General features: G+C 49.2%; 1 protein-coding gene across 1 annotated transcript in view; it reads left to right on the forward strand.

The window, feature by feature from the left end:
* Positions 1 to 17,615, forward strand: part of CSMD2 (CUB and Sushi multiple domains 2) — a 575,415-nt gene that overhangs the window by 494,152 nt on the left and 63,648 nt on the right. The window contains exons 46-50 of the mRNA XM_074976068.1: positions 351 to 464; positions 2,850 to 3,038; positions 4,110 to 4,256; positions 7,137 to 7,325; positions 17,156 to 17,341. Coding sequence (XP_074832169.1) covers positions 351 to 464; positions 2,850 to 3,038; positions 4,110 to 4,256; positions 7,137 to 7,325; positions 17,156 to 17,341 — 825 coding nt within the window. The remainder of the gene's footprint in view (positions 1 to 350; positions 465 to 2,849; positions 3,039 to 4,109; positions 4,257 to 7,136; positions 7,326 to 17,155; positions 17,342 to 17,615) is intronic.

The following is a 17,615-nucleotide window of genomic DNA, read 5'->3' on the forward strand; positions in this document are numbered from 1 at the left end:
GCAGATATGCAGGGCTCCGGGCGTGGTGTGTCGGTGTGGCTCAAACGCACCTATGTGCAGACAAGTCTGTGCTTCATTTAAGTCCTCAAAAGAAGCAGAGTTAAGTGTTGCTGCATGGGGCTGAATTTCACCCTCATGGCTTGGTGTTTCCAGGGTTACGACATAGGTGAAGTGTGCAGTGGATGTGCTGGGTCTGCTGCAGTCAGCACTCTTGAATTGCGGAGGGAAGCACTAGGACTTAGCTACAAGGGGAGTGAAATGGTATCTACTGGCTGCTCTGCAGAGGGGTGAAGGACGCCCCAGCCAAACCAAACCTGCTCCCCAGATGAGAGCTTTGTCTGTCTCTCTAGGTGACATCGTGAGGTATCAGTGCCTCCCAGGCTTCACCCTGACCGGAACGGAAATCCTGACGTGCAAGCTGGGCACTCACCTCCAGTTTGGAGGACCTCCTCCCACCTGTGAAGGTAACTGGCCTGGAACCCCACAGATTTGCAAAGCTTCTCTCCCTGAAAGACCCTGCTGCAGGGAGTGGCTCTTCTCCTGCCGTGGGATCAGGCTAGCCAGGTGCTGGGCACCTTGCCACATGGGCACTGAGTGAAGCCAAATATTACAGTATCCTCCTGAGCAATGATATATAGCCAGTGACAGCTCTAGCTGACTTCAGGGGCAGTTAAGTGCTCTCCCCAGGGTTCTCTGTAAGCTGAGCATTTGGGCAGCTACCCAGAAGAGAGTCAGGTGCCACCCACCTAATTAGCAGAGCACCCACAGCTGGCAGCGTGTTTTTATTGGTGATGCAAATCTCCACATGCCTCAGTGCATGTAACAAAATTTATTCCACCCAGGGATGGGAATAGTTAGAGGAAACACTGGCTCTTAGCCCTTTGTGGTAGAATTTGCCTAGCACTGGCTACATCTGAGTTTTGTCTTGAGGCCCCAGTTGAGGACAGCATTTGAACACTTGCTTAAGTGCTTGAACACATGCTTAACTTTAAGCACAAGTGTGAGCACTTCCTTGAGTCATCATCTGAATGAAACTTTCTGGCCACTGTTCTGACACAGCAGACACCTGGCTACATCAACCAATCAAAGCAACAGCCCAATCGTGGTAGGAGAGAGAGAACACCCTCTCTGACCATTCACGAGAACAACACTGACTGCAGCTAAGTACAGCCCTTCTGAGGGCAGAGTCTGTGAGGCAGAGCTTCTGGATTAGTGCAGAGTACATTAAGGGAGAGAAAATTGGATGATCTGTCTGTGATGCTTCACAGCCCTCACTGGTACTCAGGCAAAATCCCAAGGATACAACCTTGTTATCTTATTTATCCAATCGCTTCCTGTTGATACGTTTTTTCCCACTTCAGCCGGGGTGATCTCTTCGTATTCTTTCCTCCATCTGAACATTTTTACTGTCTAATGGGAGGTATTTCTGCAGCTCTCTGAAATAATATGAACTGAAGAGAACATGAGCAAAGGTGGTCACTCTGTTATTTACTGGTAGTTGCTACCCAGCAAGCCAAGAGATTGCTTAAATGATGTCTGGTCACCAATTTATAGCAGGACAAAATCATTAATGGGATTAAGAGGTTGGGAAAAATCCACTCTCCCTTCTAGACAGCTCTTGCTATTTTCTGTAATCCAAGTATATCACTTGCTGCCGCATTAGACGCAATCGTTGATGGGTGGGTATATGGATAAAAAGTGCTTTGTTGTGCTGGTAGTTTCTAGTACTGAGTACCAGCACCTCAGCTGCTCCAGCCATGGGATTGTCTGGGGGAAGAGGTGGGGAGCTGGCTGAGTACTGGCTCCTCCTTTTTTTAAAAAAAAAAAAAACAAAATCAAAAAAAAGCGCTGAGAATAAATAACAATCCTGTTGTGTGTTTTATTTTGTTCTTTCTTGAATTGTTTTTAGTTTCACCAGACTTTTATTTAATATTTGCCTCTTGTATAAACATTTCTGAGATTGTGTGAGATCTCATGATTAAAGCAAGCAACTAGCACTCAACACTCTTGGAACCTCATCTCATTAATTTGCCTACTAATCTTCAGCACATTTCATAAGCGCTGTGTCTCACTTTACCAGTCCATAAAATGGGGATAATAAAGTTTGCTTGGTTGTTCTAAAGGGAATGTCATGAGGCTTGATAAGAGAATGACTTCACAGAGCTTTAAGATTCTCAGTTGGAAACTATGCTGTGACCCTCATCCATTCCTGTGTGATTCCAGTTTTACCCTATACAAAGTGGGAGTGGTACAGGTAAACTGGACCCAGCACATGCAAAATGCTGTTTTGTTTTCTTGACTTCAGCTGCAGTGGCAGGGTGCTCAGCCCTCTTAAAGCAGTCCGCCTACTGAAGAGCCTAAATCTGGATTTCGGTCTGGAATTTTCCAAGGATCCCAGGAGGGTCAGGAGCCTAGCACCTGATAAAAATCACCTGGAGCTGGGTGCCTGGCTCCCTTACACCACTTTGGAGATCACAGCCATGGGCCACGTCTACACTTACAGGCACCATTGACCTGTTTCAGCTACATAAATAGCGTAGCTAAAGTCGATATACTTACCACATGTGGTAAGGTCGATAGTAGCTACTCTCCCATCAACACCACCTGCTCTTCTCATTTTGGTGGAGTGGCAGCATCGATGGGATTGAGCTCGGAGATTGATTTATCGCATCTACAGCAGACACGATAAATCAACACCCAGTGGATCGATTGCTTCAGCATCAGTCCACCACACTCTCTAGATTACTACTTTTTAAAACCCAGGTCTTTCGTCTTGTGATTGTTTGTTTTCTTCTGTCACCCAAAATGAGACCTCATTTGCTGTGGAATTTTGTTTGTGTTTGGTTTAGTCCACTGTCCGATGAATGAGGTTCTGATGGACTCCACTGGTGTGATCCTCAGCCAGAGCTACCTGGGACGTTACCCCCATTTCCAGACCTGTTCCTGGGTCATCAAAGTAGAGCCTGGATACAACATCACCCTCACCATTGAGTACTTCCTGAGCGAGAAACAGTTCGACGAGTTTGAGATCTTCGATGGTAACTGTCGAGGAATCACATGGGTGACGTGGGTTGGGGTGGGGAAAAGAAGATAACCATGGAGCAGTGAGTGTTGCCATTAGTCACTAACCCAATCTTCGCTGAGCTGGTGTGTGTTGGGGGGGGTCTTTCCACCAACATGCCTGTCGCTTTGTGTTGTGCTTGGAGAAAGCTTCCCAGTTGTGTATGTTTGCTCTGCATCTAAACCCCCTGCAGCTGGCCCCTGCTGGCTGACTTGGGCTCAAGGGGCTCAGGCTAGGGGGCTGTCTATGTGGTTGGAGTTCTCAGTCACACTGCAACCTGGGCTCTGGGACTTTCCACCATTACAGGGTTTCAGAGCCCAGTCACCTGCCTAAATCTTGAATGTTTACATCACAGTGATAAATGGCCCCATCACCTACAAGCCAGAGTCAGCTGATGTGGGCCAGTCATGGGATAGTTATCTGCAGTGCACACGTACCCAGAGGGAGCATTTCTGCTTGGGAATGGTGCCTGTCGAGAGCCTCTAGTTTTGGGCTCTCCTTCCAGGGAGAGAACCAGGGGAGATATCCTTGTGGCAGGATGGCTCAGCGAAGTAGCAGGAATTGTTTTGCGTGAAGCGAGGGATGTTGTTGGAGGAAGTGTGAGGCTGAAGAACAATGAGAAAGGTCTTTGGGAGGGTGGTTGAAAGGGGAAATGAAAGGATTTTAAAGAAATATCCACGGACATTTCCCTACACCGCACGCCAGGCAGACCTGTTAGCTTGCAGGAGAGCTGTGGAGCCTGTACTTGGCTAAGTTTTCCTGAGCATCACAGGTAAGTGGCTCTGTCAGTGCTCAGAAATGCAATCTCACGGCTGAACCCAGAACACAAACCCCCTCCTTTTTGTTCCAGTGACCGTGCAGAAAGTTCTGCCCTAAGGTGAAATCTGAGCCCCACAGAACACAATGGCAACGTTCACATGAAATTTAAAGCTCCCACAGTCTGGTCCTGTCTGCAAGATTCTGGCTGTGTGAGGCTAGCTGTGGCCGACGCCGAGGGGAGAACTGTTGCCATGTGCCAACTACATCTTTCACTCATCTTTCCCTAAAGGTCCTGCAGGCCAGAGTCCGCTGCTGTTGTCTCTAAGTGGGAATTACTCTACTCCTCTGACTGTAACCAGCTCTGGGAACAAGGTCTATCTCCGCTGGTCCTCCGACCACGCGTACAACAGAAAGGGCTTTAAAATCCGCTACTCAGGTGAGTTCATAACGGAGACTGGAAACCGGCCCCTGAGAACAGGGTGTCCTTTGGCTAACTCACTTTGCTTTTCCCATGTTACTGTGGTTGCTACATGAGCCAGTCAGGGCTGTGTTAGGAGTAGGAAGTGTTCTGGAGCAGCCCAAAGCTTGCCTGGTTTTGAGTTCACTGACCCATTACTGATGTTTGGGAAGCAGGCTCGGTTTGGGGTTTCCATTAAGAACCAGGCAGCTTTTGGCTGTGTTTCCCCTGTGCATTTATATTTCAGATGCCCCCTCTCTCTGTGATAGCTGAACGCCAAAGCTTCTGGGTTTTTTTGGCAGATTGTTGGGAGGAGACACACCAGGAAGCCCTTCTTGGGGAATTAAAACCAAAAACACGTTTCATGATCTCAGCGACCCAAAATAAATTCTGCACAGCTCTGTGTAGACAAAATTCAAACAGGCACAGACTTGAGTCCACCTGAAGTCCAACTCTTATTATAACCTAGGCTTTTTGCAGACTCGGCGCCTGTTGTGTGGGTTTGACACACTGCTTGGGCAGCTTTTTCCACCTCTGCATCCTCAAAACTACGTTTCCCTACTTCGATTCACTGAAAGATCACTTTGACATCATGTTATTGAATCCTAGTGGTGAGGAAACTGATCAGCTGCTTGGAAGTGTCTGGAGCACAGCATCGGAAACACAGCACTTTGGAACTTGTGTTAGAATCTGTTTGGTGCACGAGAGGTGACTCAGGAATGACTTATTGTATTTCAGCCCCCAAGGAGAAATCCTGTTTCCATTCTAGTCACTGACTATTTTGTCATTGCTGTCAAGGGGAACAGAGTTATTTTCAATGTCTCATCCAGCAAAAAAACCCAATTACTGACTGTTTATGATGAATTCCTCAAAATTAATTAGTATCTTTTCGAAGTTAGCAAATTTCAATTACTTAAGGAATAAACTAGAGTGCAACCCTGCGTGCGTGTCATAAGTAAATGGCATTCCTCTTTAAATGACTCAATGAATTTTTAATTACTTGACATTACTTTTAATTTTCAGGGCTGTGTAAATCTTTGTGGTTTTGCTCCTGTAGAGATGGGCTGGACAGCATTTTCTTTTTGATTTTTGTCCTGGACCTCCCTGAAAATCCAAAGCAAAACTCATTTGAGATCCCTGAGGGTAGGTCCACACAGCAAAGTTATTTCGAAATAACTATCCTAGTGTCTCTACAACCCAATAGCAGCTGGCTTATTTCAAAACTGAGAAACCTCATTGCATGAGAATTAGTGCCGATTTCAAAATAGCTATTTTGAAATAGAGGCTGTTTAGATAGGGAATAGTGCCTATTTCGAAATAAGGCTGCTGTGTAGACATACCAGTCATGGCTACACCAGCCCCCGCCTTTCGGACAGGGCATGTAAATGCGGCTGTTTGAAAATGCAAGTGAAGCGCTGATATGAATATTCAGTGTCTCATTTGCATAGTGGTGGCCACCAGGCCCATCAAAAGTGCTGATTTCAAACTAAAAATAGCCATGTCGCCAGGGTTCCTTTAAAAGGGTGTCCCAATTTCAAAAGCACCCTTCTTCCCAAATTTGTCACCCACAGCGCTTTCAGGGCGTACTCGACAATGCTCTCGTGCTTTCTAATAATGGTTCATCCTGAAGCCATGGTTCGGCCCCACTTTGCTCAAAGGGTCTGTGACCCTCAAACCAACCCCTCCTGCTTGCAACATACCCTGGTGGTGCTCGAGGACACCCCACCCCTTGGGCAGAGCTCTTTCAGAGCCCCATCCTGAGCAGTGCTGAGCACCCACAATGCGTTTTGGATCCTATAAGATTTGGGGGCACTCAGAGCCTTGCAGGATCAGACCCTTAATTACTAAGGGCAGGATTAAGAACTGCCCTTATGCCAGTGTTGTGTCTTCCCGTTCCAGCTCTAGGAGCCGCTACTCCCTCTCCTATGCAATTGGCAGAGTCTTAACTCCATTCCCCCTCATATATCAGCCAATCAGCAGTGCTGAGCTGGTGCAAAGCTTGGCATGGGCATGGGGGGGGATCACTGGGCATAGACCAGGAATATGCTACTTTCTCCTTTGAGCAGGGGTGGAAGTGTGTCTCTGAGGCACAGGTAGCTCCCTGGTCTGCAGCTGGAGCAGGATGGCCACACACTACCCCCGATTCAGGCCACAATACTGTTACATCCTTACCCTAATCAGGACTGCAACTCCCTCACGGCGGGGATGGGTTCCTTGCACAGCTGTTCATAATGCCCATTCCTGCTTGTAGGCCATTGTAACGTTTCCTCCTTTGCTTATTTATTTTTCCAGCCCCTCTCTTTCCTTGTAAGATCTTAGACCCTAGCAAATGTCAACACTAAGAACATAAGAACGGCCACACTGGGTCAGAGCAAAGGTCCATCTAGCCCAGTGTCCTGTCTGCCGAGAGTGACCAATACCAGGTGCCCCAGAGGGAGGGACCGGAACAGAGAATCATCAAAGTGACCCCTCTCTTGTCACCCTTTCCCAGGTTCTGACAAACGGAGGCTAGGGGCATCATTCCTACCCATCACAGCTAATAGCTACCAATTGACTAATCCTCTGTAAATTTATCTGGCTCTTTTTTGAACCCTGTCAAAGTCCTGGTCTTCACAACATCCTCTGGCCAGGAGTTCCCCAGGCGGTCTGCCGTGTGCTGCATGAAGAAGAAACTTCCTTTTCTTATTTTTAAATCTACTGCTCATTAATTTCATTTGGTGACCCCTAGTTCTTGTGTTATGGGAACAATTAGATAACTTTTCTGTATTCACCTAAGCACAGAGAGGAAAATTTGTCTCCCTCTGGCCTTTCTTTTGTTCTGGAATGGGTGTGTGACCTTTTCTCCCCCACTTTCTCCAGCTCCCTACTGCAGCCTCCCTCGGCCCCCGCTCCACGGCTCAATTCTCAGCTACACCGGGCTGCAGCCAGGCAGCGACCTCCGTTTCAGCTGCGACGCAGGCTATCGTCTCATTGGCCACAGCAGTGCCACATGTGTGAGGCACCCTCAAGGCTACTACCACTGGAGTGAAGCAGTTCCTCTGTGCCAAGGTGGGGAGAAAGCACATGAATTACCATCAGGGTGCCCAGTCCCCTGAGCTCTTCCTCAGTCTGTGCTGGGACAGAGTGCTGGCTGGGCTGGGGCCTTGGGCTGGGCAGAACTACACTAGCACGGCCCTCGTTTCCCTGCTAGCTGGGTGCCTCTGGCTGCAGTGGGGGAGGCTCAGTCAGTATGCACCTCTGAGAGCCAGGGTCTGGGAGGTGGTGCTGGGAGCATCTGCTCTGAAGCCGAGGAAGGGAGTCAGGGCCTAAGATGCAATTTCCATGCTGCTTTTAGTAGTATCATTGCCAGAAGATGTAGAGAAGTGATCATTCCCCTTTATTCAACACTGGTGAGGCCACATCTGGAGTATTGTGTCCAATTCTCCCCCCCACCCCTACCATTACGAAAAAGGATGTGGGTGCATTGGAGAGGGTCCAATGGAGGGCAACAAAAATAATCAAGGGGCTGGAGCACATAACTTGTGAGGAGAGACTGTGGGATCTGGGCTTATTTAGTTTGCAGAAGAGAAGGGTGAGGGGGGATTTGATAGCACCCTTCAACTTCCTGAAGGGGGATTCAAAAGAGGATGGAGAGAGGCTGTTTTCAGTGGTGACACGTGGCAGAACAAGGAGCCCAAGCTGCAGTGGAGGAGGTGTAAGTTGGATATTAGGAAAAACTATATCACTAAGAGCAGGGTGAAGCACTGGAATGTGTTACAAAAGAGGTGGTAGAATCTCCATCCCTAGAGGTTTTTCAGTCCCAGCCTGACAAAGCCCTGGCTGAGATGATTTAGCTGGGGTTGGTCCTGCTTTGGGCAGGGGGCTGGACTGAATGAAACTTCTGAGGTCTGTTCCAACACTAGGGTTCTATGATTTTTAACATCCTACACGAGCCTGAGTCCGTGGATCCAAGCTCTGAGACGCAGTGCGGTTCGCTGTGCAGAGCAGGGCCACCTCCAGCTATGTACACAGCTGTGCAGGCCACTCAAACATTTGGGGCCCCACATTTCCAGGTGCCCCTATGCAGCCATGTGTACTTGTATGCCTGAGGAGGGCACTCACCAGCCCTGCTGCTTTCTCTCCTCACAGCTGCTGCCGGGCTTCTCCCTGGCCCCTGCCCCACATGCTCCTCTTAGCTCGCAGTAACTGGCTAGTGAGGGCTCCTGGCTCCCAGACTGGGGGAGAGAGCAGCTCCCCTGCTTCTCCAGCTCCACTCTGGCCCCCGGGAAGCCCACATATCCCAATAATCTGCAGGGGATGGGGCAGTAAGCAACATGGGATGGGGAACCCAAGGGAAGCCCCATGCCCCTGCAGAAGTTGCATATGCGGGGCAGGGACGGAAGTCCTGGGCTCCTGATGGAAGCTGCACAGGAAGGGGAGGGAACCGTCAAACCCTCAGCAGGGCCACATGGGGTTAGGGGGAAGGGGAGAGAGTCTTGCGCCTCAGGGCCCTGAAGAAGCTGCATGAGGCAGAGAGGGAAACAGCAGGCCCTGACTCAAGCCCTGGGTGGGGCTGGGGGAAGCATCTATACCTGGCGGAAGCTGCGGGGGAAGCAGCTTCAGGTGCATAGGGCCCCAGAATTTGGAAGGACCGCTCTGGTGGAGAGTACTCGGCAGGGTGTACAAGGGCCCCAACCGCAGCAGCCTTCCCAGAGAGCAGCTTCTGAGAACACTTGCCCCGTCACAGCCGTGCTACAGCCCAGTCAGAAGTGAGGGGTTTAGGGGCGGGGTTTTCAGAAGCACATAAGGTGACGAGGCACATGGGTCTCCTTGACCTGCAGTGGGCTTGAGGCCTCAGTGGCAGAATTGTGTTTCCTACCTTAGAGCATTTCAGGGTGAAGGTTTGGCATCGAATTTTCAAATGTCGACACAAAATTCAGGAGCAAAACTCACCAGAATGTTGCAAACATCTTTCTCGGTTCTTCGATCAAAAGTAGAGGGCAGTAGGGGAGGTGGCTACGTCAGACCACTGGGAATCACACTGGGACCCACCCGTTCCAATTGCATAAGCAATGCTGCGTCTGGTTGCTCTGAGTTCCTTCTTGGAGTCGGTACTAGCCGAAGGATGAGAGGGGCATGGCAGTTCAAGCCATGAAAAGCTGTGCCTTTTAGAAGATGTGGGTAAAAAGGAGGAGCTGGTATACTAATAAACCCAGCCTCAGATACCCACTAGAGTGAAACCTGGACGTTTGCCTACAGTCGCTGAATCAGACCATGCAACACGGTTACATTAGCAGCAGGCTTCCATGGCAACTGTAGCTCATGAATCCTGGGGGAATGACACATTAAACCTAGCATGAGGAATTACTATCTAGTACCTGAGAAAGCACGGTTTGCTTGCTGAGATCTTTCTACAGGAAAACCCTATCATCCTTGTTGTGGTGCCAGAGGACAGTAACAGTGATCCCCGTAAGCTGAGCGGGGGAGACTCAGGTGCCACCCAGCTGATTAGCAGAACGCCCACAGCTAGCAACATGTGTTTCTACTGGGGGTGCACATCTGCACATGCATTGGAGAGCATGCATAGCAAAATGTATTCTGCCCAGGAATGGAAAAAGTTAGAGGGCACGTTGGATGGTAACGCTACTGAGCGTTCACCACCCCCTTGGAATGCTGCTGGGCATTCCATTCCTGTTGAACAAAACCACTGCCCTCCAACCTGGTATTTAGGCGCCTGATTCCTATTGGCTGGAGTGGGAATTAGGTGCCTAAATACCTTTGAGGATCTGTGTCTCCCTTTCTGCAAGACGCAGGGAATTTTAAAGCCCCCGGGAGAGTTGAGTGATTGTGTTGGTTTTGGGGTTGGGCAGAACACACACTGCAGCTGCCCCACGCGGAGCATTGACGAGACAGGCAAAGTGGCATGTGGGCCCCCCTCTTGGTGACTGCTGTGCTGCTGATTCTGTGGAAGATCCCCTGAGTTGCATGGTCTGTTAGTTACAGCTACAAGGCCTGGAAACCAGACAGCTCTTGTGATGTTATTGAGAGCTTGTCAGCTCCCTGCATGAGATCTGCTCCTTCCAGAGTCATTCCAGGCAGACAGCTGTTTCTAAAGCAGCAGAAACCTCTCTGGAAAGTCAAGTGCTGCCTGCAAGCAGAGTTTCCCTTGGGAGCTACTTCCCAGAAAACAATGGCATGTGGCTGGGGATTGATTTCCTGGGCGTTACTCAGTAGTGCTGCTGGCTTGGTAGCCACCTGGTGTGTTTCAGTGTAAAGCAGCAGGAGTGCTCAGGAAGACTCAGCAACGATAGGGTTAACAGTCCAGCCTTTATTCAGGTTACTTCTTTTATCCCTACATAGCGGGCCAAGCTCCTCCTTGGCGTGGCTCCCCCGACTCAGGAAATTTACATCAGGAATAGAGAAGGCCCAGTATGTTAAGAAATATTATGGAGGTGAAGCTGGGAAAAAAGTAGATGAAGTACAGGACTGGGATCAGGACACTTGTCTTGCTACATGACTGCTGGAACATCACGTCACCTCGCTGTGCCATCATTTCTCCCCCATTTTTAAAATACAAATCGTATTTTCCCACCATTATGAAGAGCTTTAGTCTCTGTAGTACTAGAAATGTGGCACCAGCTAAGTGCTACTTATTGCTGTCCTTCATGGTGGTGGCAGCTCCCCCCTCCCCCCCCCCGGCCTTGATGTGATGAGACCAGTTGCTGGCTTGTATCCTCAGTCCAGTACAGCTACATAAACTCCAGCACACATTTTTTGTTGCTCTCTTGCAGCCAACTGGCAGCCTTTTGTTTTTGGCTGTCCTCGGCATCTCTCTTTCCCAGCCACGAGCATCACACGACAGGGAATTCGGAACTCGTCCCACAACATGGAAAAAAGTGCTCATACAATCTGCCGTGCCAGGAGGATGGGAACAAGGCTCCCTATAAACACATGGTCTAGTTAACAATGACATTTCCCATAGCCCCCTTCTGCCAACTCAGAATCCTCCATTCCTCCATGTCCCCATCCCTTCCAAGGAATCTTGAGTGCCTGCTCTGTCCTGGTTTTGAGCATGAGCTTTCGTGAGCACAGACTCACTTATCCAGACTAACACAGCTACCCTTCCGATATCTGTCCTGGTTGACATTTATGGAACTAGTACAGAACATTCTGCAGGGAATGATCCTGCCCTGGCACAAAGGAGACAATACAAGGGGATCTAATATATCAATACGTCCTTGCTGTCTATTTTTAAGCTGCTGCGTTTTTGCAATCAGCAACGTGTTTGCCATCAGCGTGTGTGTCCTATTCCCTAGCACACATTCATCATGTAAACACTGCTCTCCTGCCTTCCCCAGCAGCTGTAGCACCCCTGTCCTGCAAGTGAGGCTCCGAGTGAGGGTCTCAAAGATAAATGTTGACTTTGCTTTCCCTGGGAAGAGTTCCAAAGCTTCATCCTCTTCCCTGATTCCACTGGATTGTGGAGCTTGCATTTCAACCTGGGTGCTGTGCTGCTGAAGCAGATGGCAATTTTATTGTGCTCCTGAAAACCAAGCCTTGCTGCTTCATGCCGAGCCCTGTAAGTAAAGACTTAATAATCCCACGTTCTGTTTGAGGAATGCCAAGTTTGCAAATAGGGACGTCATTCCACTGCAAAGCGCAGGGCGCCAGACCCCAAGCAGTGCAGAAGGCAGAATATCTGAAAGCCCAACCAGCTGTATGTGATGGGCTGTTCACATTTCAGCATGGCCATCTGCAGGTAAAGAGGGTGTTGCGGGGAGGGGATTAGCAGTGTAATGAACTTTTAGTTAACTACATCTAGCCTGAATGGTCTGGATTAGTCTAACTACTCTGTGTCAGTACTGGATTTATGCAATGGCGAGTCTCCAAATGGACTCAAACGGGCAGCTACGGAGATGCAAGGAAGCCAGCCTAGCAAGAACGAACAGACCGAAGTGCTAGAAGCCCCTAAATAGCATGGGACTGATTCTCCCTGGAGTTACACAGTCACTGAAATAGGGTAAAATTAGCCTAATAGAGAAGTGAGTCTGTCCCTTTGCTCTCTTGTCATTCTCCACCACCTAATATCACCTCTGTGTTGCTAGTTGTTGTGGGGGTCACACCTCCAGTGTTGCGTATCACCTGTATTGCTGTGGGTCCCATTGTATGAGGCACTGTGCACACAGGGAGGGAGCTGGTCCTCACCCCAAGAATTTACAGCGTGAAGAGACATGAAAGGGAGGGAGGAAAGTGGGGTTCTTTCACCGTTTTACTCATGGGGGAACTGGAATACCCAGTTTAAGGCTGAGGTACTCAAGGGAAATGTAGGGAATTGGGTGGCCGGGTCTCATGGGCTGCCAATGAAAACTGGGCACCTGGTTCTCTTCAGCCTCTTGAAAAGCCCAGCTGTAGGAACTCTGTGCCTCATTTCCCCCAATTGAGGATGGTAATCCTTGTCTCCTAGTGGGGGCTTGTGGCAGATGTTGGCTCTGCTGCATTCCTTGCCTGAACCACCTTTTGCAAACAACCGTGGGGCTAGCGGATACCTGTAGCAGCATAAAACACAGAACAGTCTCCGCTCCCTGGTTCCATGCGCGCACACGCACCAATCCAAAGCCCAGGGAATTCGGGAGAAAAACTTCCTGGGTAGCTTTACAGTGCAAAGAAGCAAAACCGTGACACAGCTAAAAATAGCAATGCAGGTCTGGGCCTCAGGCAGCAGCCTGGACTCTCAAAGCCCAACCAGGCAGTTGGGTCTGGGGTCAGCCCAAGCAAAAATGTCTACACCCCTCATTGGAGTCCTGAAGCATGAGTCTGAGTCAGTTGACCCAGGTTCAAAACGTCACTGCTTTGGGAGGGTTTTGACGTTGCTAGAGGCGCCTTTGCTGACTTGAATGGGCTTTGGATCTCATGTCCCAGAGTTCTCTTTTTGGGGACGCCCCAAATCACCATCGTCTCCTTGTCTTTCCTCTTTCCCTTGAACTGCCAGAGGCAGACAGGATGAGGTAGACACCAGAGAAAAAGCTGTCGGCTTGGCAGTTACTGCTTAAAAGGCACTTTGATCAGATATCATGCAGAAAAAATGCGATAACAAAATGACAGTGAACAGGCTCAGCATGATAGGAATTTCCAGCCCCATCTTCTTTCACCTCAGAAAGAAATTGGTATTCAGCATGGTAACTTGTCTAGACACCCCGTCTCCTAGCCGGCTTCAACAAACTCCTTAGCTCCCTGCACTGACATGCGGCTGATTATCATTTCAGCCAGGGATACACCTGATCCGGCTAATACCTGCTTGCCGGATTACCCACATGTATTAGCAAGACCATCTTACATTAGGTGCCGCTTAATTGCTTTCCGGACTGGAGCCCTGAGTGGCTCAAGCATTTATAATGAGAGGAAAGTGTTTTGCACCTCTGAGGCTACATCTATACCAGACCAAGAAAGTCAGCCGCAGCTACGCAATTTTAGCTGTGCCAATTGCAAGGCGAAAATCGACATATCAGCACTTGGCTAACTTGTCTGCCTGCACAGGGGAAGGTTGACAGGAGAGTTTCTCCCTTCAATCTCCCATACTCCTTGCATCTCGCGAGGAGTACAGGGGTCTACTGTGACCCCTGAGAGCTCTATTTCACTCTTCCAGACTAGACATGTGAAATCAAATCTCAGAAGATCGAACCTGAGTGGGTCGATCTTCCATGGTAGTGTAGATAAGCCCTGAGAGTGGCAAGCCACACCACCAGTGGCTGGCCTGTGTGAAATGAAATGAGATGGATCTGTCTACGTAATGCCCAAAAGGGGCCTGTATCGCAAAAAAACCATGCACCCACCTGCCTCTGAGGTTTGCAACCTTCCATGGCCTGCAGGTTGAGTAAGAGAAAGGCTTGTTGTATGGTGGAAGGGCTGGGCCATGACTTGCTTTTCCAGACTCTACGTGGGACCTTGCATAAGGCACGTCACCTCTCTGTATTTTGGTTTCCTTCTTGTAGGAAAGTGATAAATGCTCTTCCATTGCATGCCTCATCTGTGTGGCTTTTAACCTCTCTAAGGCTTTGCGTCACTCTCTGGGTGTACAGTCCCTAGCACAATGCAGCTCTGATCTCCATAGAGGAGGAGGACTGGACAGGGCTTCTAGAGGGGGTGATGGTCCTGCTCTAACTTGAACAAGACAGCTGAGACCTAGTGACTAGAGTAGTGCTATAGTATTCAGGGACTTGGGCTTCTGTTCTCAGCTTTACCAGTGGGTGATCTTGGGGAAGTTCTCGTGACTCAGTTTCTCAAGTGTATAAGTTGGGAGGATGATGATACTACAGCCTTCTTTTGTAAGGTGCATTGAGCGTGCCCATGCAGTGGCTAAACAGGAAGCTCTTTCTCTAGGAATGTGTCCGAGGGGTAGCCAAGTTAGTCCGTATCTTCAAAAACAACAAGAAGTCCTGTGGTACTTCATAGACTAACAGATGTTTTGGAGCATGAGCTTTTGTGCAGGCATCTGATGAAGTGGGTCTTTGCCCACAAAAGCTGATGCTCCAAAATATGTCTTAGTCCATAAGGTGTCACAGGACTTCTCGTTGTTTCTCTAGGAATGGTCACTCCAGTCATATATTCGCTATAGACCCTTTTCAATAGCAGCACCCATAAGGGCAGTTGTCTGGCTCAGCATCCATCCCCAAAGCAGCAGTTCCTAAAAATCCTACTATCTCCTTCCTGCTCATTAGCCTGTGAGGGCATTTTGCAGAGCAATCTGGTCGGCTGATTTCTAAAGGCAGCTTAATGCTTCCTAAGCTCTCCACTCCCATTCACCATCCTATGCTGGTCCAGGCGGGTGGGCTGTGAGTCAAGGCCCCTGACTCATCATACCAAAGGGACCAGCTGCCTGTTGTTTTTTGGAGGAAAGCCCAGGACCACTTTTCAGACCACTGTGAATGCTGTTGGAGCAAAGGAGATTGAGAGACAATTTTCCGGCGCTGTGCGCAGCGGGGAGAGGTCAGCATGATGCACAGTGTGTTCTACGAAGCCGGAGAACTCTCACGCCATTTCAAATTGCCTTTTGCTTGCATGAGAGGCTTCTTCCTGCACACCGCTCTCTCCCTCAGATCTGCCCCTTTAAAACTCTCCATGCTCACTAGGCCTGATGCTTTCAGTGCCTTGATTGCCAGCCCACTGCACTGCAGCTGTCTGCTTTACCGGACGTGTGCCCACACATCAGTTGGGGTAAACTAGTAGGGTCAGGAAGAACTCTCAACAATGCAGCACCCAGTTCCCAGGAATGGTGTTTCTCAACCTTTTTTGTAAAGTATCCCTTTTTCAAACAAAAGAAATTGTAAGTACCCTCCTAAGGGAACACATCCCACCAGTTGAGAAACATGGTCCGAAGATAGTCTGAGTCTTGAAACAAGTGCCACCCAACCTTTCCAGATTACTCTGCCCCTTTCAGCAGTCTGATTTGTTTTGCAAACCACCAACTTTACACCTCACTGAAGAACTGCTTGCTTACAAAAGCATGCAACAATATCACAGCAGACACCTACTGAAAACATGCTGACTTTCTACCATCTTATCATCAAACAAATAAATTGAAATAGAAATATTGCACTTACATTTTAACAGAAGGCATATGAAGCAATAGAAGCAAGTCTGAATGAACATTTAGATTGTACTGACTTTACCAGTGGGTTTTTTTATATAAAACTAGATGAGTTGGTGTACCCCCTGGAAGACCTCAGTGTACCCCACAACGGTACACATAGCTGTGGTTGGGAAACACTTCTCAAGAGCATCTTCACCTCTAATGACCCATTGTACTTAGTATATTACAGTGGTCATGATGAGGTTAACCCAGTTCCCCAGAGAACATGGGAATGGAACCATGTTCCACCCGTCCCTCCCTCCTGTTTCCCAGTGGGAACATTCCCCACACTCAGGAAAGGTACAGCTGAATAGAGCAGCAAGTCCCCCCCACCCCCCAGCCTGCAATCCTGTGTGTAAAATGTTATTTTGTGGGGGGGGCTGAGCAGGTTCCTTCACAAAACATAGCAGAGGACAGCCAGAGCTACGTTTGGAGTAGATTATTCTTCCTGACATTTCATGAACCTGACCCCCGACGGAAGCAAGGGCCTATCAGGACGAATTGGGGTGGGTCTCCCTTTCTGCCTGGACGAGAAATCAAAAAGAATCTATGTGCCCCATTCAAGAGAGGTATCTTGTCTTCACTCGGGGGGGGGAGGGGGTTGGAATCCTGCCCCACAAGTCCTGGAGTGGAAAGGGTTCATAAAATCTCTGGCACCTGTTTATTGGACACCAAACCATTCCCTCTGGCTGGTAGAGTGACAATGTGTGCATCTCTTCCTCTGTAGCTCTGGTCAGCAGGAAGTGCATCCCTGCCTCGCTCTAGTGTGTTGGCGCCGTTTAATTTCAGCTGTCTTCAGAAAACCCCTTTTCCCTCTTGCCTGTAATGCTAAACTCCATCTGGCCTCTGCCACAGCTAATCCTGGGATAGTTTTCAGCTTAATTAATGCTAAGCAAACAGTTTGAGGCCCTGGTTGCTGTAGGCTGTAACTACAAAGCTACTTTTCATTAGCCTTGCAATGAACTCTGTGAAAACACTGGTGCACTTTGTGATATAGTTAGTATCATGGATACCACGAAAACATAGGTTGGGGGTAACACCACGGACTCTAATGGAGCTGCCTCAGTTTACCCCAGCTGAGGAGCTGGTCCTTTGTGTTTATCAGTGATTCCCACCCCCCATTCAGAAATCTCAAAACTAGGAGTGGTCTGAAGGCGGGAGGTGAGCTATGAAATTTTGCCGTGGCTGGGACTCTGGGGTGGGCCCAGTTCTGTTAATTAACCATCTATCAGTGTTTCAGCTCAGAGGGCAGTATTTTTCCCCCCCTCCTCAGCTATCTCCTGTGGAGTGCCCAGATCCCCGAAGAACGGAATCGTTTTCGGCAAGGAGTACACAGTGGGTACCAAAGCTGTCTATCATTGCAATCAGGGATTCCACCTGCAGACCGGGGAGGAGTCCACCACTGAGTGTCTGCAGACAGGGCAGTGGAGTAACAACAACATCCCTCCACAGTGCGTGGGTGAGTAGCCCAGCCAGGCCCATCACCTTACCTGCGAGGTGGTTTATAGAGGCTTCTGCCCAACTGAACATTACATTATGGCTTAGTTTTTGGTGTGCTAAAACGTGCATCACTACCACCTCCCCCACACCCGCTGGATGGGAAGGGTGTGTGAAAGAGCTGAAATGTCACCCCCCTGCAGGCTGTTCATGCAGGCTACAGCACACTTTTGGGGTGTCCCCCTCTACAGGGTTCAGGTATGCCACAGCACAGTTTTCAAGACTCACCCACTGCT

Source organism: Carettochelys insculpta, chromosome 24, assembly GCF_033958435.1.
Source record: "Carettochelys insculpta isolate YL-2023 chromosome 24, ASM3395843v1, whole genome shotgun sequence".
NCBI classification, from domain to species: Eukaryota; Metazoa; Chordata; order Testudines; family Carettochelyidae; genus Carettochelys; species Carettochelys insculpta.